Here is a 27629-nt window from a genome sequence, read left to right on the forward strand (position 1 = left end):
ACCATTAGAGGCCTAAGAGGAGGAAAGTCTCATGGATTTCCAAGACTTAACATTGTTCTAGGTGCCTACCTCTGATTGTCCTCTAGCATCTTCATTGCTTCATTAAGGTTTTTTCCCATTTCGGCTAGTGTAGGGTCAACCATCTATTATATAAAAAGATAAACTGCATGTAAATAACCCTCTAACCTTCTAGAAAGATATTTCAATCAGTAAATTACTTTAAGTCAAAGAAACACTTTAGGAAATAAGTTATATAAAGTATTGCAAGTCATAAAAAGATGTTTTTTACCTAACCCAAGAGCTATTTTTAAAAGCCCCTATTAAGACAACTACTTTACAAATACTACTTTTATATTATCATACAAAACATAAATGCAATTAACATCCTTGTAAGGCACTAAAAAATGTTTTTAAAAATCTGGTGATCTGGGATAAAGGATAGGGTACATGTTTGCCAGTACACTCTTAATTGGTCTCCCTGCATCCAACACTATCTTATCTCTAACTGAATCCCTACAAAGCTGATGCTGATTTGACCGTGAGGTAGCAATCTTGATCCTGGAGGCCCGCTATTCCCTACAATAAACTGTACTCATCCTTTAAGAACAAAACAAAACAAAACAATAAGTCCATTTCACATGTCCCTACCATGCCCTTAAGCCCTCGAGTTCTTTTCTCACAACTTATAAATTCTACTTCTGTACCGTTTTGATTTTTTAACCCTTAACAATATGTTTTCCAAATCTACCAGTTGATTAAAACTGCCCTCTTAAAGTTGCTGATGTTCCCTTAACTGCTAACTCCAATGGCCTTGCCTTTCATACTATTTAACCTCCCAGCAGTTTCTAATACTGTCAGCCATTTTCTCTTCCTGAATACTCGTGTCCACTGGAGTTTGGTGGGTCAGGGGTGAGATTTTCAGATCTGATCTTTTGGAAAACCAATTTGGCAGCTGCGTGGAGAAAAGGTTGGGGTAAAGAGACCTGAAGCTGGCAGATCAGTTAGGGTGCTATTCCAGTAATCCAGGGAGATGATGGGGGTACTATTATTACCCCCATTTTAAAGTTGAATAAATTGAGGTCAACAGAGGTTAAGTGACTTGCCCAGGGTCATACAGCTTTAAATGTCTAAGGCCAAATTTAAAATTAGGTCTTCCTGACTTCAGGCTCAACACACTATTCCCTACACCATCAACTATGGTAATGATTATATGGAGAGAAGGGGACAACAGATGTGAAGAGAAAAATGACAAGATTTGGCAACTGACTTTATATGTGGAGATGAGTAAGGACTTTAAGATAACACCAAAGTTTGAATCTTGTTAAGCAGAAGAATGGTAGCAACCTCAACACTAATAGAAAAGTTCAAGAGAGGGATGGGATTGGACTAGATGATAATAAATTCTGTCCCGAACATGTTGAACTTACTTGATAGGCATCCAGTTTGAAATGTCTAAGTCTAACCTTAGTGATTTGGGACTGGAGGTCAGGAGAGAAATCAGGGTAGGACATACAGATTTGGGAATCGTGTGCATAGAGATAATAAATGAACTCACAAAAGAATATACAGGAAAATACAGAGATAAAAAAGGACCTGGACAGAGCCTTGAAGTGGAGCCACAGGCAGTGGGAGTAACATGGATAAAAATCAAGCAAAAGGAGGCTGAGAATAAGTAATCAAATAGGCAGGAAGAGCAACACAAATGAACAGAATCGTGAAAACTCAGAACAAAAAGGATCCGGGAGGAAGATGTCCACAATGTCAAAAGCTGCAAAGATATGGAGAAAGATGAAAAAAAGCAATTAGATTTAACAATTAAGAGACTGCTGGTACTTTGGGGAGAACTGCTTCAGTTGAACGAGAAGTTCAGAAGTCAGAATGCAGAAGGTTTAAAAAAGAACAAGGAGGGAAGAAATGAAGGCATCCAGTAAAGACATCTTTTTCAAAAAGGAGAAATATTTGATGTCATCTAGTTAGGGAATGTGAAGATCCAGTAACATTTTGATTTTTTAGTTTTTTTTTTTAAAGGAGGAGACTTGGGGACATGTTTTTAGGCAGCAGGAAAGGAACCAAAGATAGGAAGAGACTGGAGATGAAGGGAGGGATGAATGAGTCAACCTGTTAATGAATATGGGAAGGGATAGGATACATGGTACATAGAAAAGGGTATTCTCCTTGACAAGAAGAATGGCCACCTCTTCTTTAGAGACTGGAGTAAAGAGATGGGAAAGGGGAAAAGAAAGAGCACAAGGCAAAGGGCCTTTATTTTTTTTTTTCAGTGAAATATAAATCAAAGTCCGTAAGTAAGAAGGGAGAGGAGGTATTGTAGGAGGTTTGAGGCCAGCTTCAACAAAAAAGACCCTAGAAGAGCCTCTGCGGTAAGTGGAATAGGAATCCAATCAAGGAAAAACAGAAGATGGGACTGCTTTGATGCAATGAGGGCACAATCAACTAAGATCAGAGAATATAAATAAACTGTAGACCCAGTCAGAACACTTCATGACTTCCTTATAATTCTGTTCAGCAGCAAGGGGCAAATTTAAGGGGGGGGGAGGGCAATTATTAAAGGGACAAATAGTGGGAATAATTCAAGTTTGGGGCTTGGCAAGGTGACAGCAACAATGGGACAAAAGAGCAAGGGATTCTAGAGTAGTGTCGAACTGGCTAGCTACAGGGTCATGATTAAATGTAAGAGAGGAGAGTGTATCCCAGAGTGGGACTGATGGTATGGGAAAGTAGTGAGGGGCAGAGGAACTGGAGGTCACAATTGGGACAAAAGTTTAGGAGTGGTAAGGTACAGATTGAGTGAGGGGGAGATGGAACAACATAAAATTGTGATCAGATAGAGGAATTTAAGATTATACCAGTTGACAGTGCTCTCCCCATCTCCTCCTTTCCAAATGACTTTGTCTATTTTTGATATGTGTTATTTCATTTCCAGCAGTAGTTAAACTTTTTAAGGTTAGGAACTATTTTTTGTCTTTGTATACCTGGCACCTAGCAGAGTGCTGCAGCTTGCTGAATGAATGATATTCCAAATATCCATACTTGTTAGCATATGCTAAAAACATATAAAAATATGCTAAAGATCTCAAGAACGTGGCAAAACACACGCTATAATATAAAGTAAGATACAAGTGAGGCATCAAGTATCACCTAAACTTGATTAATACTCTACATTTATCTGATGGATCTGTGATATTATTGCTCTGGGCACTTCTTCTATTAATGCAGATTGTTACGCCTCCACACTTTTTCTACCTGTGCAATATCTAACACACTCAATTTCCTCTGACAATTTTGTTTGTGAAAACTAGTGCAGTACGTGATCTGTTCATACGTTATGCTTGGTTCTTGCTACATGACCAGCCCACCTCCTTCTCTGTACATCTATGTCCTTCATGAGGTCTCTTATGCCATGTTCTACTTACAAGTTGCTGTTGATAATGTGGTATATCCTACTTCCAAAATCACAGAAGCTTCAAAGAGCCTGGAAGAGCCTTGAAAAGTCTCTCTGTTGTATCAGGTAGCTGAACAGGTATCAAGTCTACAATATTCCTGACAAATGATCATTCACCCTCTGCCTGGAGACCCCTAGCTGTGGGGTAACCATTACCTCTCAAAACACCCTATTTTTATTATAACCCTATCAGTTATAATTTTCAGGCAGTTTTCCTTATACTGAGCTAACACCTTTCAGTCATTTCTTAGTTTTGCTCTCTGCAGTTAAGCAAGACAAGATTCCTATTCCAAATGAGGGCCTTTTAGATACTTTGGAGATACCTACTGTGTCATCCATACCTCCCCCACGTTCTTCTTTTGTCATCAGTTCCTTCATCTTCTCACCACCCTCGTCACCCTTTTCTGGATACATGCCAGTTTGCCAATCTCATTCTTAAAATGTGGCATCAAGAATTGAGCACAATACTCCAGAGGTGCTGTTACCAGGGAGGAGCACAATGAACCTATCACGTTCCTCACTCTGGTCACCTGGCCTCTATTAATGAAGCCTAAGGTCACATCAACTTTTTGTATTTATTTATGTGTTCTGCTACCAACATGCATTAAGCTCACAATTCACCCCAGATCTTTTACCAGGACCTGTGGCCTAGACATATCTTCCCCCATCCTATGATGGAAAAGCTGATTTTGAGAATGCAAGCGTTAAGATTTTACATTTCTATTATTACATTTTCTCTCATTAGATCTGTACTGTCATTCTTGCATGTTGAGATGTTTCTGTTATCTGAAAATCTGATAAACATGTCACTGGTAAAAACACTAAATCATAATAAAAGCGCCAAGGACGGATGCCATAAGAGACCTCCTCTGTGCGTCACTCCCCAGCGACAATGATTCATGATGACTACTCTTAGGGTCCAATTATTCAACCAGATCCAATCCACTTAACTGTACTAATATCCAGCCTGCACCATCCCATTTTGTCTGTGCAGACACTGAGGTAGATTTTGTCAAATCTACATGTAAGTATTTCCATGACCTACCAGTCTAGTAATATTTTCAAAAAAGCAAAGTTAGTCTTGTATGACCTGTTCTTGATGAAGCCATATTAATTCTTAATGACCTAGTTCTTACTTCCCTTTCTGATCAAAAACCATCCCCTAAATAACATGTTCTGTAATTTTGCCAATAGCAAAAGTCAACTTCACAAGCCTATAATTTGAGTACTCCACCCTCTTCCTTTTTTTTTTAATTAGGAGAACATATTTTATCATCTCCTCTCTTGCCACATCTTCTAAGATGTTCATGACCACCCAAGAGAATAGAAATGTTAAAAAGATAACTTCTACAGCACTGAGTAGCAATAATAGCCATAAGTCCTACGCAATCCAATCCAATCTCATATCATCCAATCCTAAACCCAACTCATGTCCATGTGCAGCACTAGTCCAAAGACTGCCCGCTCAATTTCACGTCATAATCTGGGCAACATGCAACATTCTTAAGAGTTTACTGTGTTAACTTTTACAAACTGATGTGTTTTCTTTTCTATCACATGCACTTCTGAATACATCCCTCCTCCTTATCCAATGAGGTATCTCTTTTAACGAAGATTCAAAAAGCAAATGTTTAGCAAGACCAACATATCAGTCATGTTGGACATTACATGCAGTATTCTACACCAGAGTTACCTCCTCTGCAGTGAAAGAAGGGAATCAAATTTTCTCAGCTCTTCTCTGGGACCATTCTGCGTCATTATAATTAGACATTACATCTTTGTTTTTATTATGTTTACTTTGTTACTGTAATTATGCACATTATCTTCCTAGTTCTAGTTCTTTCATTCTGAATAATTTTAACACTTATCTTAATTCTTCATATACAATAATTGGCTTACCCATTCTCCAATTAATGGACATCTACTTTGTTTCCGATTCTTGTTATCACAATAAATGCTGCTAATATTATTCTGATGTGGATGGGTCTTTCTATCTTTGACCTATTTATATGACCTAATATATGCTTAGCCCTGGGATCTCTGGGTCAAAAGACAAGAATAATTTAGTCACTTAGCATAATTTCAAAATGCTTTCCAAAATAGCTGAACCAATTCAAAATCCCGACCACAATGTATTAGCATGCCTGTTTTTCTAGTCCTACAAAACTGACTACTTCTACCCTTTGTCAATTTGCTGGGTATGTGGTGAAGCCTTAGTTGGCTTTTTTTAAAAAACCTCTCTTATTAGTGATTTAAATAATTTATTCATATTCTTTGCCCACTTACCACTCGTTGGTGAATGGTTCTTCACATTTTTATTTTAGTTCCAAGTATATCTTGGATATTAGACCCTTATCAGAGATTCAGTTATCTGATACAAAGATTTTCATACGTTCAATTTTACTCCTGGGGGAATGGGATTCCTCTCCTTGAGAAAAAATCTTTTTTTGCATCTTTCTCACACTGTTCCTGGTTCTGCCTTTTGGGGTCGATCAGAACAAGGCTAATCCCCTCCTCTACATGGCAGTTCTTCATATGCTTGCAACTACACTGTCCCATCTCGAGGTTCTTTCCTTCTTCAGGATAAACAGGCTCAATATTTTCAAATGATCTTTACATAATACAGACTCAAGGCCTTCCATCATTCTGGTTTCCCTTCTCTGGATATTCTCCAGTAAATCAATGCCATTTTTAAACCACAGTCCCCAGAGAATGTAAGACTAGATGACCCCTAAAGGTCCTTTCAGCTCCAAGTCTATGATTACTTATTCCCGTTATTTCAGTTCTTTTGTTTTCCACTTTATCAATTTCTGCCTTAATCATAATACTCTCCCTTTTCTGTTCTCCTCTGGCATATTTCTTTGTTCCCATGCGTAAGAACTATTCATGATATTAAAATGTTTTCCCCTACCATTTAAATTATTTTAATTCCAAAATAATTACAAAAATTAAGTATACATAGAGGCAGTTCTTGTTGAAGGTGACAGATGTAAAGACATTGAAATTCCAAAAGTAACTACTGCAAACGGGTGTTGCGAAGATGAATAAAAGTTAATATATTTGAAGTGTTTAATAAACCTTACACTACCATATAAATACCAGCTATTATTACAAGCCTTAAAAACAAAATGACAACATTACAAAGCAGCATCATTAAGAAATACTAAAATGTTCAATTATCCCAAAGAAGCTGTAATCACAATGCAGATATTAGCTCTCATGATGCAGATGGAACCCATGTGAGCCCACACCATCCTGTGGGCCTTTCATCCATGTCTTCTCAGAAGTCTGTCCTAGGGAGCATACCTAACTGGCTATGGATAGAAGGACAGAAGAGAGGGCTCTTCAAGCTCTCTGAACATCATTACTCATCCATCCACTTTGCTTTTCCTGTGTGGATAGTTAGGCCAAACTCTTTAGAATAACTGAGGGTCTCATTTTAGAGTAATTATTGACATTGCTCTGGGGCTTGATATAATGAGTGTGATGACATCTGAAAACTGGAGCATATGGAAGGCCACACCACCTGTAGGGAATTCCCCCTCAACCTAGACTCTTTGTTGGATCTCTTCTATGACAGTGTCAATCATCTTAACATCTTAATCATGAACATGTAATTCTCCCTACTTTATTACTCCATTAGTATTAATGATCAGAGCACTGGAAAAGGTTATTATCTCTTTCAAGGCATACTTCATGATTCTGAAACATGCACAGCAAATACCATGCTGAAAGGTAAGAATTTAAGATGCTATTTTTGTCTACAAGTCAAATGTTTTTTCATAGTTAAGAGATACTAAGCACAATGAAATCTTATATTTTCTGCATTATTCAATTAACTATGTGATGGTCAATATGTAGACAACTGTGGAATAGTTTGTGAATGCCTGTCTCTTCAGTTCTATTATATTTTTATCAATGATTCTCAAAACATGTGTTATTTTCATAATTTTACAGACAGAAAAGTGGGCATATGGGTTAATAGTAATAGATTCTCTATTTCTTCTGAGCAGTCATAAAGTTGGAGATCTTTTTAATTTCCTCATAATTTTATCATCCTTTCCTTCAAATACTTGAGAGGTAAGCTTGCAATGTCTTCACATCTGTCACCTCCAGCAAGAACTGCCTCCATGTATACTTAATCTAGTTCAGCTGTCTTTCTCGTATTGGTCTGCTTGAGGGTCATTTGATATCTGGAACTGTGATGTTAAAAGTCCAATTATAGTCATTCCACTAACTGTGATACTATAAAGATTTTGTTTTAAAAACCTGTGCAGAAATTTTCTAACTTTCATCTCTGTTACCCTCACAGTCATCCTTAAGTGCCCAGTGAAGGACTTTGCTTAACTCTTACCAAGTTTTCTTTTAGGGGGAAAAATTTATATATATATATGTATTTAATCAGCAAAAATCTTCCTTCACTTACCAACTCACTTTACCTACCATGAGAACAAAAGAAAAAACCTGTTAAAAACATATATAGCCAAATAAAACAAATTTCACATTGGCCACGTGTAAACTATTTATTTTATTCTGCACTTTTATTTCTCCATCAAGAGGTAGGTAGTATGTTTCACCATTAGTCCTCTGGAATCATGGATAGTCATTACACTAATCACAGTTCCCAATTCAAGTTGTCTTTACCATATTGTTGTGATTGTTTAAATTGTGCTCCTGGCTTTGTTCACTTCAATCTGCATCAGTTTAGATAAGTGTTCCCAGGTTTCTCTGAAACCCTCTCCACCATTTCTTAATATCCCATTACTTGTTCATCCATTTCCTAATTTATAGGCACCCCCTCAAATTCCCATTCTTTGCCAACTCACAAAGAGCTCTAATTATTTTTGTACAGAAAGTTTTTGAGGACAATCACTCCACTAATCTACCCTCCCTAACTTCCCTACCCCACGTTTTCCCTACTGCCCTATTGAGTGAACTGTACTTCTATGTTCAACTGTGTGTGTGTGTGTGTGTATATTCTTTCATCCTTTCACCAGTTCAGATAAGAGGTTCAAGTGTCAGCTTCTCCCACCACTCCTTTTTATTTTTAGATGTTTATCTGCACATCCTGATCATGAGATAATTTTCTCTAACCTTCCTTCCTTTCCACCCCTCCCCCAACATTGTATTCCTCTTCCCACTTTTCTCTTAAGATCAAGACATAACTGAACGACCCCGATGGTTGGCTGTCTAATTAGACTCCCTCCATGATCCCCAATGGCAGGGTTCAGACCCCACACATTCGAATGTAAGCGGTTTCCTCTTGTCTAATCCCTTGTCATTGGTCATTAAGGTTTACCACTTTGTTTCTCTTCAGCCCTGTGTTTGTGTTTGAACTTCAGTTTCTATGCAGTTCTGATCTTCTTATCAGGAATGCTGGGAAGTTCCCTATTTCATTAAAGATTCATTTTTTCCCTTGAAGCATAATACTAAGTTTTACTATGTAAGTCATTCCTGATTGTAAACCCATGTCTTTTGCCTTCTAGAATATTATATTCCAAGTTCTCCAACCCTTTATAGTGGTAGCTGTCAAATCATGTAGACGGTGGCTCCTCAGTACCAGGATTCCCTCTTTCTGGATGCTTGTAATAATAACAGAAGCTAGGTATTTGGGCTATGATGTTCCTTCGAGTTTTCATTCTGGTGTTTCTTTCAGGAGGCTGGATCCTTTCTATTTCCCTTCTGCTCTCTGGTTCTAAGGGATCTGGGCAGCTTTCAGATTTCTTTGAAATAGGATGGCAGGTTCTTTTGTGGTTGTGGCATTCAATGATTCTTACACTCATTCTTAAATTTTTTTCTCCTTGATTTATTTTTTTTTAGATTTTTCTTTTTGCTTTTTGGAAGGGAAAAGGTAGGGCAATTTGGGGTTAAGCGACTTACCCAAGGTCACACAGCTAATTTTGTGTTAAGTGTCTGAGGCCAAATTTGAATTCAGGTCCTCCTGACTCCAGGGCCGGTGTTCTATTCACTTCGCCACCTAGCTGCCCCTTCCTTGATTTATATTATTCAGGTCAGTTGTTTTTGCTATCACACCTTACATTTTCTTCTCATTTTTCAGTCTTTTGACATTGTTTTAATGTTTCTTGTTGTCTTATGGAATGACTGCCTTCTCTTTGGTTCATTCTAATTTTCAGGGAGTTTGTTGCTTGGGCAAGATTTTGTGCATTTCCTTTCCAATTCTTTTTTCCTTAATTCTTATTTTCCAAATGTTTTCACAAGCATTCTCATTTCAATTACAAAAAAAAAAAAATTTAAACTTTTTTAAAAAATTAAACTCTTTCTTCATCTCCTAGAGATTGGCTTGGAGTTAGAAAAACCTGGATTCAAATCCTGACTCAGACTTTTTTTAACACACACATCTAATAGCTGTGTAATAATCCAAGGCAAGTCACTTAACCTGTTTGCTTCAGTTTACTCAACTGTAAAATGTAGTTAATAATGGCACCTACCTCTCAGGGTTATTCTGAGGACACAAATGAAATAATATTTGTAAAAGCATTTAGCAGTGACTGTATAAATGCTTTTTCTTTTCCCTCTCCTTTCCCCTCTTCCAGTTTGTGCCCAAGCTGTGTTTTTCTCTAAAGCACTGCTTATATGTTTAAGAGTCATTCTCTTCTGCTTTTGTCTTCAGTTGCCCTGCTACTATAATAAATAAATCTTTATTGGTATATACTAATATGTTTATATGTTGTCTTCTCCATTAAACTCCTTGAAAACAGAGTTTTCATCTTTATTTCTGTATCTTCTAATTAGCACAGTGCCTGGTACATGGTAAATGTTTAACAAATGCCATGTTAGTTGATTCTGGGAGCATCTTACCAATCAATCAGTCTTTATTAATCACCTGCTATATGTTGGGCATTGTGCTAAATGCCAGGGATACAAAAAGAGGAAAAGACAGTCCTTGACCTCAAAAAACTCAAAGTCTAATAGAGAAGACAAAAAGCAAACAAATACATACAAAGCAAGCTATATACAGGATAAATAGAATATAATTAACAGAGAAAAGGCACTAGGATTAAGAGGGGCTGGGGAAGGCTTGCTTTAGAAGGCGAGACTTTAGTTGGGATTTGAAGGAAACCAGGTAAGTCAGTAGTCAGAGAGGAGGAGGGAGAGCATTACAGGCATGGGATGGCCAGAGAAAATGCCCACAGCTCTGATACGAGAGTGGCTCACTCTTAGAACAGCTAGAATAAGCTTAGATCCAGCATAACTGAATCAAAGAGTACAAGTCAGGTAAGACTAGAAAGCTAGGTCAAGGGCTAATTTATGAAGGGCTCTGCATGCCAAACAGAGCATTTTATATTTGCTTCTGGAGGTACAGGGAATTACTGGAGTTTACGGAGAGGGGTGGAGGTGGAATGTGACATGACAGGATATTCACTTTAGGAAAATCACTTTAGTAGCTAAATGGACTGAAGTAGTTGAGACAGGCATCTTATACACAGAAGTAGGTAAAGACCATTAACTGTATTTGGATCATGGAAAAGCTTTGCTACCCTCTTAATGGAAGTAAAAACGGGTTTGATCATTTTGGTGGGCAATACAATACACAACAGTTAGAAAAAGCTTTTGTCTAGTCATCCCACTACTAGAACCCTATAATGAAGATGATAAAAGGGGGGAAATCTGTACAAAAGTATTTAGTGCTGCTTTACCCAAATAGTAAATGTCCTATAAAATAGCAAAGAAATACGGAAAGATAGATTAAATGATACAAGTTGAAGAAAACAATTAAACACACACACACACATATGTGTATTTGATCCCTGTGTTCCAAGAGATGTTATTTCATTAAAGTGATCATTCCTTCCAACAATGTACATCAGACCATCCAAGACTGACTGTCCATCTCGTGCAGTTCTCACCTACAAAGCTCTGTACAGGAGGTCTAAACTAATATGGGGGAAGGGGGCAGGAGGAAGGAAGAAGAGTTAGAGTTCCTCTAATTCTCTTCATAACGTAGTATGAGGGATATACATTTATTGTCCGTCACTCTTGCTACGTGATCAGCATAATGTCTTTTCCAGTTAACATTTCTCTAATGGTATCCTTTATATGGCTTCTCTTGTGTAACGCTTTATATGTAATGTGTAGCTGCGTATTCATCATAGACACCATGTGTCTTTCCATTGCTTTGGGGGGACGCTTAAGCTTAATTCCTCAGAGATCAAAGTATTCTATGACTATCATTATATGATATCACTGAAAGAACCATAAGTGTTAATTAAAAAACCAGGCTTTTGTTTCAAGGACAAGTTGCTGGTCATTTAAGGAAATGTTTAACCTGCCAAGGGCAAGCCATCCTAGCCTATTCTACCCTGGCAGAGGTTTGACAACTACCACTTTAAAACAAGACAACAAAACTTTACAAGAAAGTGTCATTATTATTTTGTTACATCTTATATTTTTCTTTTATTAAAATATTTTAAAATAGCCCAAGGTTTATGGTTTCATTTGCAATTTTGTCCTTTAGTTTGTTTATAATTTTACGGGGACTTATTGGGAAATGAAAGCAATATAAAAAAAAACCAAGAGATTTTTTAAAAACATTTTTTAATTAAAAAAAAGTAGAAAGGATCAATATGTTACATCAAAGTTCTCAATAAAACTATTATAAATAGTAAATGACACTTCATCATTAAAAATCATAAGTAGGTCTGTGTTGAAGTATAAATTAATTATCTCCTTAATTAATGCAATCACAAAGAATAGAAATACTATCAGAAAATGTTACCAAAGGCTCTTAACTCTTTTATTAGATCAGCTATGACTTATACATGTACTTCAAGTCTGGAATTTGATTTATCAGTATGAATTAATGAATGAAATCATAATAGCTAGCATTTATATAGTACTATAAGGTTTACAAAGCATTTTACCCATACAACAACCCTGTAAGGTAGGTGTTATTATTATTCCAATTTTATAGATGAGGAAATTGAGGCAGACAGAGGTTAAGTGACTTGCCCAGGGTCACATAGCTTATAAGTTTTAAGAGGCTATATTTGAACTCACATCTTCCCAGGCCCAGGGCTCTATCCAACGTGCCACCTCACTGCCTCCATAATGGAACTAATTCATCACTTCATTTATATCCCCTTCTTTCCACTCACAGAACCATGCTGGTCTAATGCAATTCTTTGGGTTGGTCTCTATGCCTCATCTCTCCCCACTCCAATCCATCTTTCATTCAGATGTCAAACTGATTTTCCTAAAATGTTGGTCTGCCCATGTCATATCTCCCCATAAACAATGAAACTCCAGTGACTCCTTATTACCTCCAGGTTGAAATATAAATTCCTGTTTGGCTCCTCACCATTCTTACAGCACAAAAGTGTTCCATTCCAATTATATTCCACAACTTATTCAGTCATTCCCCAACTGATGAACTTCCCCTCAGTTTTCAGTTCTTTGCCTCACAAAAAAAACCTGTTATAAATATTTCTATACATATCAGTTTTCAACTCCTTCTTTGATCTCTTTGGGTTACAGACCAACTAGCAGTACTGTAGTCAAAGAGCATGGACAGTTTAATTGTTCTTTGGGTGTAGTTCGAAATTACTTTTCAGAATAACTAAACTAACTCACAGTTCTACAAACAGTGGGACTTGAATACAGGTATTCCAGCTGTCCACAAAACCAGTAGTATCTACAAAGTGGGGACCTTAGGTCAATAACTGATCTATTAAATGGAAAGCAGGAAGATGGGTTGCATTCCACCCATCCTGCCATAGTTAATCCATGGGTTTGTTTCCAACACAACCACACCAACCACTTATGGGTCAATACTCCTCAAACCACACCTTTCTTAGAAGTTTCACTCTGCCTTGCAATTACTGAGCTACCACAGATGGGCAGGCTCTGTGCTTTCACATAGTGGCCACTTCCTCCTCCTTGACCTCTCCCGAAGAAGGAGTGAATATAGCACAGGATGGGTCAGGATGTGCACCAGAAATCTCACTACTGTCACCTCCCCCACCTTCACCGCTCCTCCAAGCCCACCATGCATCTTCCAAATTTCTTTATTTCCATCAAAAGCACCATCATCCTTCTAGTCTCCCAAGTAATCCTTAACTTCTCACGCAAATTAAAGTGTAAAATTGTGAAACTGGCAAACCTTATGGCCTTTTCTCAATCCTCATCCTTGTTGACTTCTTTGGATCATCTGACACTACTGACCATTTTCTCTTCTTGGTACATTCTTGCTCCTCTCAAGTTTACTGAAAAGGATTTTGTGTGCCACCAATAAATACTCATATGTGTGTACATAAAAAACCTGGAAATGGAATTTACTCGTTTAAAAATCCTCCAATTAATTTCTTCGGATTCTAAACCCATTTGCTAAAAAATAAAACTGCAGTATATTTTGAATAGTTTGTAAGAATAAATGAAGGAAGGAAAATTACTGGATGAATTTCAACAAAATCTTCTGAATAACTGTGAGTTGGGAATGAAAAATCAGTATCATGATTTAGTAACCACAGCTGATAATACACTTTTCCCATTTGGATATACATGTTTTTGTGAAGTATCTTTCAACTGCAACAGCTATTAGACCAAGTATCAAAATAAACCGAACTTGGAACTAGACCTTCTAATTACAGTAGCAAAACAGTTAAACCAAGATTAAAAAAAAATAATAAAGCATATCATCGTTCTTACTAAAAACATCATTGTTAATATTTTAGTGAGAGCAAAATAGGGGTTTGCATCATTAATACTTTTTAAATTTCCTTTACCTTTTTCTCATTTCTATTTTTGTCTAAGTTTTAGAATGTGTATAATTACTAATAGCCATATAATTTACAAATAAGTACATACACATATACTATAGTCTATATTCAAAATTTTTTTACCAATAGGGTATATAATCAAAAAACTTTAGAAACTGCTGCACTGTTACACCACATGACCCTTCCCTCTTTGCTAACATTTATAATTACTTTATGGCTTATGTATCACTTTATATCTGATCCTCAGGTCTTTCCAATTCTCATGTCAGCACTCTCTCAACTATACCAACCTGTCTCTAGTTCGAGAGTTCCTAAACGTGCAATGGACCCAAGTTCTGTATTAAAAAGATTGCCTACTGCCTAGTATCCTAATTCCTAATCCTCACCTATAACTACTGCCCAAGAGGGCAAGAATCACTTTATCCTCAGCAAGCATCAAACAATATCTTCTAAGTAGCTGGTTCCACCCCCCCCCCACTGCCCTCAAAATAATGATCTGCTAAAAATGTTGTACTTTGGGGATGATTTTTTAATTAACTGAAGCAATTTTTTTTTTTCCTAAAGAAAGAAAAGTGATCTGAAAACCAGGAGAGTTGAATTCTAACCTTTTTTCTACTATGAACTAGCAAACCTCAGAGTAGTCATTCGACCTTTCTGGTCCTCATCTGTAAAATAAAGATGGTTATTTAGATGATCTTTACAATCCCTTTCAGCTACGGAAAAAAAACAAAAACCGAATCAAAACCCAAGATTCAAAGTTATAGTGGAGTGGGCAAATAAAAAAATTCAACTTCTCTCCCTTAACATAAAGATAAGGCAATAAACTCTTGGCTTTCCACACTGCCCAGCATTCAGTTTAGCACTATATATATATATCTATATCTCCTTTCACTGCCTTCATGAAAAAGGTGTACATTAGGAAAGCGAATCTGGGAGAGTCTTTGAAGCAGCAGGAACCTCACACAATCCACAGCCCTGTACAGGAAGTTTTCCCACTCTGTAGCAAGAGATAAGATTTACGCAGCCATCTTGGCTGATTTCAAGACTGTTTCGTGATTTGCTCTTAGTTCTAAGTGAAGATAGGGAAGATATTTTCCAGGCAGTTTCTACTGGCAGGTAACAGTCAGGAACATTCCGCTAAGGCAGGCGCTATATACAACACTTTATGTGGTAATAGCACAACAAGGAAAAGAGTTTTTAATAAGGAAGGCTGGAAGGGGAAATACTGTACTACAAAGATGAGGTCAAACCCTATATCCTCTCGGTGATAATTATTCAGATAAGAAGGAGAATTTTGGAGATGGGTATTTACTTAATACATTAACAATTAAAATGAGGCTGTCTCTTTAAATCAGCAAAGTAAAACAATATTCAAGGGTTGTTCAAAGATGGAATTAAATTGAATAACAAAATAAGTAGCAGGGCACCCTCTCATAAAAGATAGTCCTTGAAGAAAATTTAGATGTAACATTAAATATATCTGTACAGTTTTACAACTTTAAAACAATGGGTTTTCTAAACTAAGAACACAATTCAACAAGCATTAAATTTGGTACTATGAGCAAGGTTCGGTGTTTAGATACTAGGTACTAATAACACACCAAAAATACCCAGGAAATAGTTCCTGGCTTCAAGGAGCACATACTATGTAAGCAAGTAAATAAATGCAAAATAATTTGAGAAAGCAGAGAGTACTAACAATTGGTTATCAGAAAAGGTGGCCTGTAGAAGCTGATATATTTGCTTTTCTTTTTTGTTCCAAAATTACCTTAACTGAGTTCATTTAAGTTTAAAACCATTTGATGAAAGAGGTAAATAACCCTAGGCTTTCTGTTAAAGTAACAGATAAAACAGAATCATTAAGAATGATCTAAGTTTTAATTTTTTTAAAAAAGACCTAAATCTCTAATACTATAGTAATTTATTCTATCACCTCAAGTGAACCTAGAGATTGGAAGCAAAGAGCTATTCAAGTCTTCACACTACCACTGCTGACACCTGCACTTGGAGAAACAGTCAAGAATCAGGGTTACATCTCCTTTCTGCACACTTAATAATTGTGCACATTTACAAAGAAAATCTCCACACAACCAGCCGACTGCTACTTCTCCTCGAGTGCCTTCCCAGTACAAGTACAAGAGCACACCATTGCTTGGGGTCATATGTCTATGGCATAGACAGCCCTACATGATCTGCCTCTTAACGCCATCTTCCAGGGGACTTCCGTCTTACATAGTCTACATTCCTATCCAACTGTCTCCAGGCACAAGCCTCGCTCTGTCTCCCCCTTCTAAGCCTTAGTACAGGCTGTTTCCCTGGTTTGGGATGCTCTAACAACCTTCCCCTCCCCCTATTCTCATCAAGATTTTATTCAAGAGGACTTGCCCCCAAGTGATAGATAACTGGCCACATCACTTCTTATTTGTTTGGTCTGTATCCTGTACTTGTTTGTGAAAAGTTGTATCCCTTCAGTAGCACTTAAAACTTCCAGAAGGTGAGGAATAATTGGTTTTTGTCTTTTGAGTCTCCAGCATCTAGCAAAGTGTCTGGAAATTAGCAGGTGCTTAATAAACAGGATAGGATAAACTAGGGTAGAGACCGGACTGTAACTTCACTGGTACATAGCAACTCCTCAATGAGGAAACTTCCTTATCAATGCAGGTGGCACCTCCCCAGAAGATTAAAGTCTGAGAAAGCTGTGTGGAGCACTGACTGGACTGCCTAAGTGACTTACTTGCCCATAATCATGTAAATATGTTAGAGGCAGGAACTGTATCCAGGTATTCCTGACTTGACAGTCAACTCTCTATTCACTATATAAACATTGTTGATGAACTGATTCAAAGTTTGGAAATAAAGAAAATGAGGCTGACAAAGGTTATGTGACTTGTCCAATGCACTGTAAGTAACAAGGCCAAGACTCAAACCCAGGTGTCCTAACTCCCTCCACTACACCACTCTTCTCTCCATGCCGTGAGGAATTGCTGTCTTCAGGTAAGGTTCTCTTTTACTTGGCAGAATACAGAGAATTAAGTACTCTCTTCAAGGATGTTATATTTGTAATTCACATACAAACTGGCTTCATACAGAAAGTGTCCATACATTTTGAATTTCTAAATAATGCTGAAACTTTTTGCAGGCAACATAGCCTAGTAAAACTTGGATAGTACAAGATCTATCTTTATGACCAATTAACTTTTATCAAACACCCACCCAGATCTAAGTACTAACCAAATGGTGAGAAAGTAATATTTGAAGTTGGGTCCTACCCTGGGGATGGGAGGTGAGGGTTACTTCCTTTAGTGATCTGGCCTAAAAAAAATACTCTACTTGCAAGTAAATCATCCCACTCCCCTATGTCTCACTGAAATTATACACAAGCCCTCCCAAAGTTTGTTCTCTCTCCCTCAAGACCTGCGCAAAATATAATACCTAACAGAAAATTCTTTCACACTGAACTGCTTCTGACCATCCCTTTACTCCATCACTGGTAATGCCCAGGTGCAAACAGAAAACGTAAGCTGTAAAAGTTGAAGAAAGTACTATACGCTCAACACCGGCCTCAACATTGTCATTTAGCCAGAACCACGATGTTACAATACTCACAATTGAAACAGCGTAAAAATGAGATGTTATTTTAATTTTGTTTCCCTTCTGCAGCGATTATTCAAGACTGACAATAAATATATCACAGTGTGGGCATGCCTGGTACATAGTAGGCACTTAGTGACTGGCACTACTTGTACAATGACTCCCTTATGACTTGTGGAACAAATCTACAAGAACTATTTCAGCATCTGAACTTAGAAGGAAGTAAACTCACTCTGAAATTTAAATGAAAAGGTCACACGCATAAAAATCTGGTCAGCGCTGAGCCGGAGTGGCATGAATCTCCTAGCGAAGGGCAGTGACTACTTTGAGGGAAACACGATCGTCCGTAACCGTGTTACAAGTGCACCATTTATCGCAGACACACAATACTTAATTGTGTACCTACTACAAGTAGGAGGCACCATTGCAAATAAAAGCACAAGTGGTTCTCATGTCCAAGACCCAACTCCCGGCTTCCACTTTGTGAGAGGAGATCAAATTGGGAGAGGAAAAGAGGAGGAAGGGGGGAAGCTTTTTCTTATTTTGTCGCAATTTCTTTTTTTGGCAAGCGGGTCTCGGAGCTGCTCGTTCCTGGGGCGTCAGCAGCCACAGATCCCAGGGACAGACGGTCCCTTCAGTGACCCTCCCTCCGTAACTGGGGAGGAGGGGGCGCCCCCCGCCCCCCCCCCTTGCTTATTTCCAGTGCATCCCAGAGCTCACAGCTTCTTCGCACGGGGCTCCCCCGGCAGACAGACTGGGGGCTCCCCCGGCAGACCGACTGGGGCTCCCCCGGCAGACCGACTGGGGGCTCCCCCGGCAGACAGACCGGGGGCTCCTGGAGGGCAGGACTGTGTCTGACCTCTCTCGCTCTCTCCCCAGGGCTCAGCCTACCAGGTGCCCGGCCCATACACAGCAGGACTGACGGACGGAACCCTCGGCTTCCCGGTCCTGCGGTTCTGCAGCCACAGCCCGTCACGCGCAGACACGGGGCCAGACCCCAACGAGCATCCGTGGGCCGCCCCGCGGCCGGAGCGCAGCCCGGCCGAGCTCGTACCCGCCGCCGCCGCCCGTGACGCACGCCGCGGGCTCACAATCCGAACGCACCGCGCAGCCCCCTCCTCGGGCACAGCCCCACCCCCCGCCCGGCCCGAGCCCCGACGCCAGCCCCGGCCGGCAGCCGCCGCCCCCGGGGGAAGATCGTCCCAGCGCCCGGATAATCAACGAGCGCCGCCCGGGAGGCGCGAAGCGGGGGGTCTCCCCTCGGCTCCGGCTCCCCACGAACCTTGTCCAGGGAGATGTCCATGACTCGGGACGAACCGCGGGCTCCGAGGGCAGCCGGACGGTCCCGCGTCCCACTTCCGCCTCCTGCGCCTCCGCTGCCGTTTCCACGCTGGCAGCGCTGACGTCCCGGCCAATCCTCCCTGGGGGGGGGGGGGGGGGGGGAAGAGGAAGGAGGGGGAGAAGGAGGAGGAGAGGGAGGAGACGAAGGAATGTCCAGAAGGGGGCGGGGCAGGCCTGAGCGACGCGAAAGTGGGTGGAGCCATTCGGCTTTCCTTGTCGGTGACGTCAATACGACCGCCTCCACTATTCGCGGGTCCAAGGGGGGACGGAGGCGGGGAAAGGATGGCGTGTTTCTGAGCATAGTCTCCAAGGGGCTACTCTAGAACCCGTTACCATCATCCATTTTTTAAAAAATATGTGTCATAAAAATTAAGCGGCAGATTGCTGTAATAAGATGCCGATTCTTTTGGTCTCGGCTCCAACGCCTCTCTGCCTTTCCTTCGAGAATGGAACAGGCCACTCTCCCTGGAAGAGGGTGGGAGCGCATCGTCTTGCACCTGCACATGCGTGCGGTTAACATCTTCCTGCGCGGCTGACGGCTGGGGCCGCGAGTGGAGCTGGGAAGATGTGCAGATTTGAAGTTAGGCCGAGGGCTCTCCAGCTTTTCAGGCAGCACTCACCTCTTAGGCCCTTCGACCAGGGCTAGGGTCAGGACCCCTCATAAACCGCGTTAGATTAAAAACGAGAAGAAATGCAACCCTTCCACGTGCCGTTGGGGGACAGAAGGGAACATCTGGTGCACGGAAAAGGAAACAGACCAGGCAGGCATGTCCCCACTGCGCAGCGGGGGGGCCCCCTGGCTTCCTTCCTTGTTGTTCAATCACTTCCGCGCTTCTTGACCCCGTTTGGGGTTTTCTTGGCAAAGATCCTGCAGCTGTTTGCTATTTCCTTCTCCAGCGCATTTTACAGATGAAGAAGCTGAGTTAAAGTGACTTGCCCAGGGTCACGCAGCTACTATGTCTGAGGACAGATTTGAACTGAAAAAGATGTCTTCCTGCCCAGCACTGCAAAGCCTAGCTGCTCTAGCTTCCTTCATGTCCTAGCTCAAGTTCCACCTTCTATGAGCAGCCTTTCCTAATCCTCCCTTCCTCAGTGCTAGTGCCTTCCCTCTAAGATCATCTCCAGTTTATATAATGCATATATTTTGTTTGTTCCTAATTACTTGTGATCTCCCCCACTAATTAGACTGAGAGCAGGGATGGGGGGGGGGAAGGGGGAGGCTTTCTTTGTATTCCCAGGCCTACCACCCTGACTGACACACTGGACAAATCCTGGTTGAATTGTTCATCTGGAAGGTTGTAGGGAGCCACTGAAGTGTAATAATTGTCAGGATGACCGATTGCTGAGTGGGGCCTCTAGGAGACCTGAATCCCAATTAGCTGTCACTACCATATATACTTATCTTATTTTTAGACAGTAATAACAAATAGTTTACATGTATGTGACATTTGGAAGTTTGCAAAGCATTCTCTTCACAACTATTTCTGGAGATAAAGTAGCATAAGAATGTTACTCATTTTATAGAAGAGATAACTGAAAAGCAGAGAAATTAAGTGACTTGGCCTGGGATAACAGCTAGTGATTGTTGGAGCCCTTAAACCTAAATAAGTCTGATGCTCTATATCCTAGGTAGACTCTGCATGGTGCAGTGGAAAGGGCCTTGGGCATAAAGTAAGAAGACCTTGATTCAAATCCCAGCTATGCCATTTGCTATCTGTGTGACCTGGGGCAAGTCATTTAACTTCTCTCCTCCTCAGTTACCATATCTGGAAAATAAGGGAATTGAACTAGATGACCTTTAAAGACCCTTACAGATATTTTTTTCCCCCTGATCCTACATAGTCTCTTACTTTATTATAATGTTTAAACATCTTTGGTAGCTGAAAAGTTCTTTGATTTCATCCATGTGAACACTCCTTCCAGTGGTGAAGGTCATAGACCAGCAGTGCCTGTTGAGTACAACTCTACCTTTCCCTCCCCAATTGATCCATGAGCAGGAATTTCAGCCTAGGATAAAATCCCTGCTCCATTCTTCTCTGTCCCCCTGCCCACTCCACCCACTTACCAGATATTCCCCATCTCTGCCCATTCTAGGTTCCCTGTCCCTCAGCCTAGGGAAAAATTTCTGGGGCTCTGGAAAATTCAAATATACACTGACCAATCACTGATTGTAGTTTCAGCTTACGTAACCTGACTTGTAATCTCTTTAAAAACCTGCACAATGTCCATGTCAACTCACTGTCTGATCTGGGTGTGTGACTGTGGAAGTCCCAAGGTAATAAAATCCACTTCCAAATTTTATTCTCAAGGATCTTCTGTCTCGCTCCTTTCATGCTCTTCAAAATTGGAGGCCCCAGTGAGATCTGCGGTCCCTGGCACCGCAAAGGTCCCCAAGAGCTCTTGGCCTCAGGGAGGTAGGGAATCTGCTCACCCCGGTCCCTAGGGGGGCTAGCCCCTGGGGACGTTCCAGGGCCCCAGGTCTCTAGGAGGGAAAGATGGCACCTGCCTCCCGACTTCAACTTGCTCCTCATTCGGCCTTTCATGGATCCAGGACCTCCAGTTTGGGGGTGAGTAAAATTCTGTTCTGTTTCCTGGAGAGGGGAGGGCTAGACGTAGCCATTTTGTAGCATCTCCTCCCCGGGCAAAGCTTGAGACGTCAAGCCTCTTGCCCATCAGTGGTCTGGTTAATGTTTGTTTGTTCTGCTTTTATGTGTCCTGTGTTTGCTTGAGCTCATTTGCTTCCTGTTCAGAATCTGCGGGAGCTGAACAAGTGGCTAGGGACTGTTGTTTGTCTGTATGTGTCCTATGTTCGTGAAGTTTTGCCTTCTTGAGCTCATTCGCTTAAAACCTCCCCATTTTTATTCTGCAAAGCAGGTATTCAAGTGGCTTTCAGACGAGCACCTCCAAGGAAGCTTTTCTGATTTCCACTGGGAAGATATATTTGTTTATAAGACTATACTGTTTGTCTGTCTTTTCGTCCTAGAACATGGGAGGTTCAGCCTGTACGTCAAAAACTCCCCTGGGTTGCATACTAAGCCATTTTAGAGTAGCCTATCAGGACAGGGAAGATTTTGGGGTCCCCTTGAAGAAGAAGAAACTCATTTCTTATTGCATGAATGAGTGGCCTATGTTTGGGGTGGGCTGGCCCCCTCAGGGAAGTTTCAACAAGCAAATCATCCAATCAGTGTGATGGGTGGTCACAGGGAATTCAGGACATCCAGAACAGTTCTCTTATATTGAGGTCTGGCTAGATCTCATCACCTGTCCCCCTCCCTGGCTTGGGAACTGTTCTTTCCAAAGGGGTATCTGAATCTTTGTGGCCCACCCGCTCTTGGACACTCCTATTGACTCTGAGGCCCCTGAAAATGCCAGAGTCCTAAATGCTGCTTTTGTTTCCCAATCCGCCCCTGACATTAAAAGGAAACTCCAGAAACAGGAGGGTTTTGAGGGCATGGTTATATCCCAGCTGGTAGAAATTGCCCAAAAGATTTATGACAACAGGGACAGCCCCTCTGATAAAGCAGACAAGAAGTTTGCCCAGGTCCTTGTGGCTGCACCTCAGACTCCCAAGCGGGGTACCTGAGTGGGCGCTACACGATGTGGTACCCACACTCCTCTTTTGAGGGACCAATTTGCCTACTATAAAGGTTAGGCCATTGGAAAAATGAATGCCCCAGCAAAAAAAAAAAACAAACCCTCGGGAGCAATCTCACCCTACTCCAGGGGTTCTAGCACTCACTGATCTACTGGGCCGGGGATTTTCTCACTAGACCCCCTTAGCCTCCTTCCCCCTTTACATTGTGTCTCAGGATGTTGGTGACCTCCTCCTTGTGGCACCTACTGACAGGGTTTGTTTATCTGCCACCTCCGACTTTCTTTCTGTCTTGTAGTCTTTGGGTTACCGAATTTCTCCTAAGAAAGCTCAAATCTGTTTATCTCAGGTCACCTATCTTGGTTACATTCTCTCAGGGAGCACTCCATCCCTTTCCCCCCTCCCAAATCCAAACCATTCTAGACTTACCAACCCCAAAGACTGAAAAACAAGGTTTGAGAATTTTGGGGTGCAGTAGGTTACTGCCAGCTCTGGATTTTGGGTTTGCAGAAATTGTGAAACCTCTTTATTCTGCCACTGTCCGGACCAGAGCAAAAGGCTTTTGATACCCTTAAGGCCACCTTGGCCTCAGCGCCTGCCTTAGCCCTACCTGATATTACCAAGCCTTTCCATCTTTTTGTTGCTGAATCTAATGGGGTGGCTAAAGGAGTCCTCTCCCAAACCCTGGGCTCCTGGCACCTCCCTGTCGCCTATCTTTCCAAACATCTAGATTCAGTGGCTGCAGGTTGGCCACTTTGCCTCCAGGCCGTTGCTGCAATGGCCCTCCTTATTAAGGAAGCTGATAAGCTTTCCTTGGGTCAGCCTCTTTCCATCTCCCATTCTGTGGAGACTCTCCTCCATAGCGATCCTACCCACTGGCTGTCTAACACCCGATTAACCCAATGCAATACTAGGCTCTCCTCCTAGATCAGCCTTGTCTGACTTTTTTACAAACCTCTATTCTTAACCCTGTCAAACTTTACTCCCTGACCCTGAACCTAGTCCACCCTCCCCCACTGTCCGATTGCCTTCAGGTCATTGTTCAGGTCCAGGCTGTGAAACCTGGTCTCAAGTGACACAGCCCTGCAGAACCCTGATCTAATCCTCTTCACTGATGGCAGCAGTTTCGTGTACACAGGGATGCACAGGGCTGGTGCAGCGGTAGTGTTCTCCCCATCTCTCTCGGTCCTATGGTCATCCCCCCCTCCCTCCTGGGTCCTCTGCCCAACTCGCTGAGCTTGTCACTCTGACCCAAGCCCTCCACCTCTCAGAGGGAAAATCAACTAACATTTACATTGGTAGCTGGTATGCCTTTGCAGGTATCTGCCTCATATCATCTAGCACTCCTTTATGCAGCTCTTGGTATAGCTCAATTTGTGGACAAACCCACGAGATTCGGGCCTCTAGCTTAGACTACTTTCCTGCCCCTCTAGGAGCCTGGTGGGTATGCCATGATGGCCTTTCCCAGTGCATCTCTGCTACAGTGTTCCTCAGAAAATAACAACACACTGAGTGAGGGCCTCCTGTGTATCCTAGTGGCCATAATTTCCTGGGTCACCCTTCTCCTGGGTGAACAAGGTTGGCATTACTTTTCCCCAGAAGGGCAACTGAGCCACCACCGAAGGCAGGCAGTGCCACTCCTCATTCCCATCTCAGTGGGCTTGGGCCTTGTGGGTTCTGCAGCGACCGGGATGGCAGCCTTGATTAAGGGGGAGGCCAATTATCAGGCCTTAAGTACACAGGTAAATATCGACCTCTCCCACATGCAGCAGTCCATCTCAGCCCTGGAAAGACAGGTGGACTCTCTGGCAGAGGTGGTTCTCCGGAACCACAGAGGCCTTGACCTTCTTTTTCTTAAACAGGGTGGCCTGTGTGCAGCCCTTGGTGAGGCTTGTTGCTTCTATGCAAACAATTCTGGAGTGATATGGGAGAGTCTGAAGTTGGTACGCCAGAATATTGCTAATAGACAGAGGGAGTTGGAAAAGTTGGAAAATTGGTATCAGTCCCTGTTCAGGATATGGACATCTCCCTGGCTCACTACATTGGTAGCAGCCTTGGCTGGTCCTCTCCTCCTCCTGACCATAGCACTGATTGTGGGACCCTGTCTCATTAATCGCTTTCTACAATTTGTCAAGTCCTGTGTCAACTCCGTTAAAATGTTAATTGTCAGGGACCCCCGCTACCATCCTTTAGGAACAGAGTTGGGTAACCTGGATGATGTGGCCCCAGCCATGTCAAAGGTTTGACATACCTACAAAGAAAACTAGGGAATGTTGAGCACAACTTCACCCTTCCCTCCCCTAATTGATACATGAGCAGGAATTTCAGCCTAGGATAAAATCCCTGCTCCATTCTTCCCTGTCCCCCTGCCCACCCCACCCACCTACCAGATATTCCCCATCTCTGCCCATTCTAGGTTCCCTGTCCCTCAGCCTAGGGAAAAACGTCTGGGGCTCCAGAAAATTCAAATATACACTGACCAATCACTGATTGTAGTTTCAGCTTACGTAACCTGACTATTGTAATGTCTTTAAAAACCGGCACATTGTCCATGCCAACTCACTGTCTGATCTGGGTGTGTGACTGTGGAAGTCCCAAGGTAATAAAATCCACTTCCAAATTTTATTCTCGGGGATCTTCTGTCTCACTCCTTTCATGCTCTACATACCTTCTTTGGTCATTCTTGTCTATGCTTCTTAAGTGTCCTTAAATGCTTCATGCAGGAGCTAATCAATATAAGTCTTTCCTCTGCAGCAGTATTCTGGTAAGTGTTTAACAATCAAAGAGTTTTTTAAGTTAAAAAAGGTTCTTTTTAAACTATTTTAATCTGCATTATTAACACTTTCATCATCACTTTCTTAAGTCTAGACAACTGACAAAATAATAAATCAAGCCCTGATTTGTACCATTTGTAGATTTCCAAGATGTTAATGTTCAAACTGAAAATTTAATTATTAGCATTGGGAGCTTGTTCCAGTTGATTCCAACACACTCCTGCTCTGGGTCTTCTAATATTTTGTAGATACTAGTACAACACAATAGTTTTTTTGTTGCTATAGGACTGGTATGCCAATTCTTTAGTAGGTAGATAATAATATGTTGCGTGCTGAAGGTCATAAGGAGCCCCTGGAGTTTACTAATTAAATGCCCAAAGGAATATGAATTTTTTTTCCTTAAATATTTTTTTTACTTGAAATATAAAGAAAAAATTTTTATTGCTTGAAAGATATCTTGAGGTTTACAAGCTAGATTTCTTCCTTAAGGATCAAGCTTTAAACCCAAATAGCTTGGGCTCTCATCATTTGGCCATAATAGGCCCCCAGCCCAAGTCTCACTTAGTCATTGTTTGGGCCCTGAAGGCTCAGAGTGAGTGTAAATAGCAATTGTTTCTGTTTTGGCCAGAAACCCAATTGATTTTTTTTTTAACTAGGTAAAAGAGTCTATTCTTTGTCTCATTTCCTACCTACCTTTAATCACTGAATAGGTGTTGCCTCAGATGAACTGAGACCTGGGAGACCTTAACTTCAAGAAGTCAAGGTCTTCCACTTCATCCAGGGCCTTTTTCAGTCATCTCTACCTATAGCTTGTCACTGGACCCAGATGGCTCCAGAGGAGAGAGTGAGGCTGGTGACTTTGCACAGCCCTCCCTCACTTCAATCCAATGCATTTGCACGTCATGGCCTCACCCTTTCTTGATGTCATGGTCCTCATCTAGAATGAAGGACAGACAGCAACAATTGAATGACTGACTTATGTCAACTATTCAGTCAGTCAACAAGTATGTTATTCATCTCTCCGTTTGCCTCTAAATCACTAGCAACAAAAAATCAAGGTATAGTGAATAGAGTGATCAGTTTGGCTTCAGGAAGACCTGGGTTCAGATTCTGCCTCCACCTGGTCGCTATGTATCACCGGGCTTTCAGCCTCAATTTTTTTATTTGTGAAAGAGAGATAGTACTACCTACCTCATACTTTTATTAAGAAGTTAGAATGCTGTAATGCATGTAGAGCACTTTGCAGACCTTAAAGCACTATGTAAACATAAATTATTATTATAATATCTTCAATGTTCTTGTGCTTGTGGGGATCACAAGACTTCCCAGGCAGGGTTATGCAGATTAGGTAGGCATAGTAGTAAAGATACTTGTGGCTGGGGCATGACTTCTAGGGCAGAGCTGTTTGTCACACCCCCACCTTTCTGGTTCCCCGTGGGGCCAAGATGGCTATTGTCTTAGTAAAATAAGCTATTGATTATCTCCCAATCCTTTTTTGGGATCAAAACAAGGTACCATAATATTCCCTCTTACATTCTGAAATCAAGGTATTCCATAGACACAGCAATATACCATCACTGAAAGAATATTGGTATTAAAATATTGGGTTTTTATATCAGCGATCAACTTGTGAAAAATACTGTGCTTCAGAGATAGAATATAATCTACTGTGTTAGCTGATGTGAAGACTAACTCATAATCCATCTTCTAATACAATGAAAGACAAAAATCAGAAACTCACAGAACTTCAGAGTTGGAAAGGACATCAGTGACCACCTAATCCAACCCCAAACTGAAAAATATTCCTTCAGTAGTATTTCCAGCCTCTAAAGAGAAGGAACTCATTGTCTCCAGAGACATCCCATTTGACTTATAGATACCGTGTTTCCCCGATAATAAGACACTGTCTTATTATTTTTTTGGACAGAAAAACACCAGAGGGCTTATTTTCAGGGGAGGGCTTATTTTAATGAACATTGACAGCAATTTTAATAAACAGGTAAATGTGAACAAAAAAATGTACCTTTATTCAATAAGCAAATCACTGGAGAAGAACAGGATGACGCGCTCACTGCTGCAGCTCTGATTGGATGCAGCTCGGAGCGCGGCATGCATTTCACCCCGGGGGGGGGGGG

At 41.2% G+C, this 27629-nt stretch overlaps 1 protein-coding gene across 3 annotated transcripts in view; it reads right to left on the bottom strand.

The window, feature by feature from the left end:
* Positions 1-19219, bottom strand: part of PDXDC1 (pyridoxal dependent decarboxylase domain containing 1) — a 58382-nt gene extending 39163 nt beyond the window's left edge. For 2 of the 3 annotated variants that reach the window (XM_069086353.1, XM_069086372.1), the window contains exons 1-2: positions 19070-19219; positions 70-143 (exon numbers count right to left, since the gene is read on the bottom strand). In XM_069086353.1, the coding sequence (XP_068942454.1) occupies positions 70-143; positions 19070-19090 (95 nt within the window). In that variant the 5' untranslated portion in view covers positions 19091-19219. Of the gene's footprint in view, positions 1-69; positions 144-13580; positions 13740-19069 lie in introns of all 3 variants that reach the window. The other variant, XM_069086364.1, reaches the window with a different exon arrangement.
* Positions 19220-27629: the final 8410 nt, after the last annotated feature.

This window comes from Petaurus breviceps, unplaced genomic scaffold (assembly GCF_028583685.1).
Source record: "Petaurus breviceps papuanus isolate PSGF00001 unplaced genomic scaffold, PetGlider_PUasm1.0 118, whole genome shotgun sequence".
Lineage (NCBI taxonomy): Eukaryota > Metazoa > Chordata > Mammalia > Diprotodontia > Petauridae > Petaurus > Petaurus breviceps.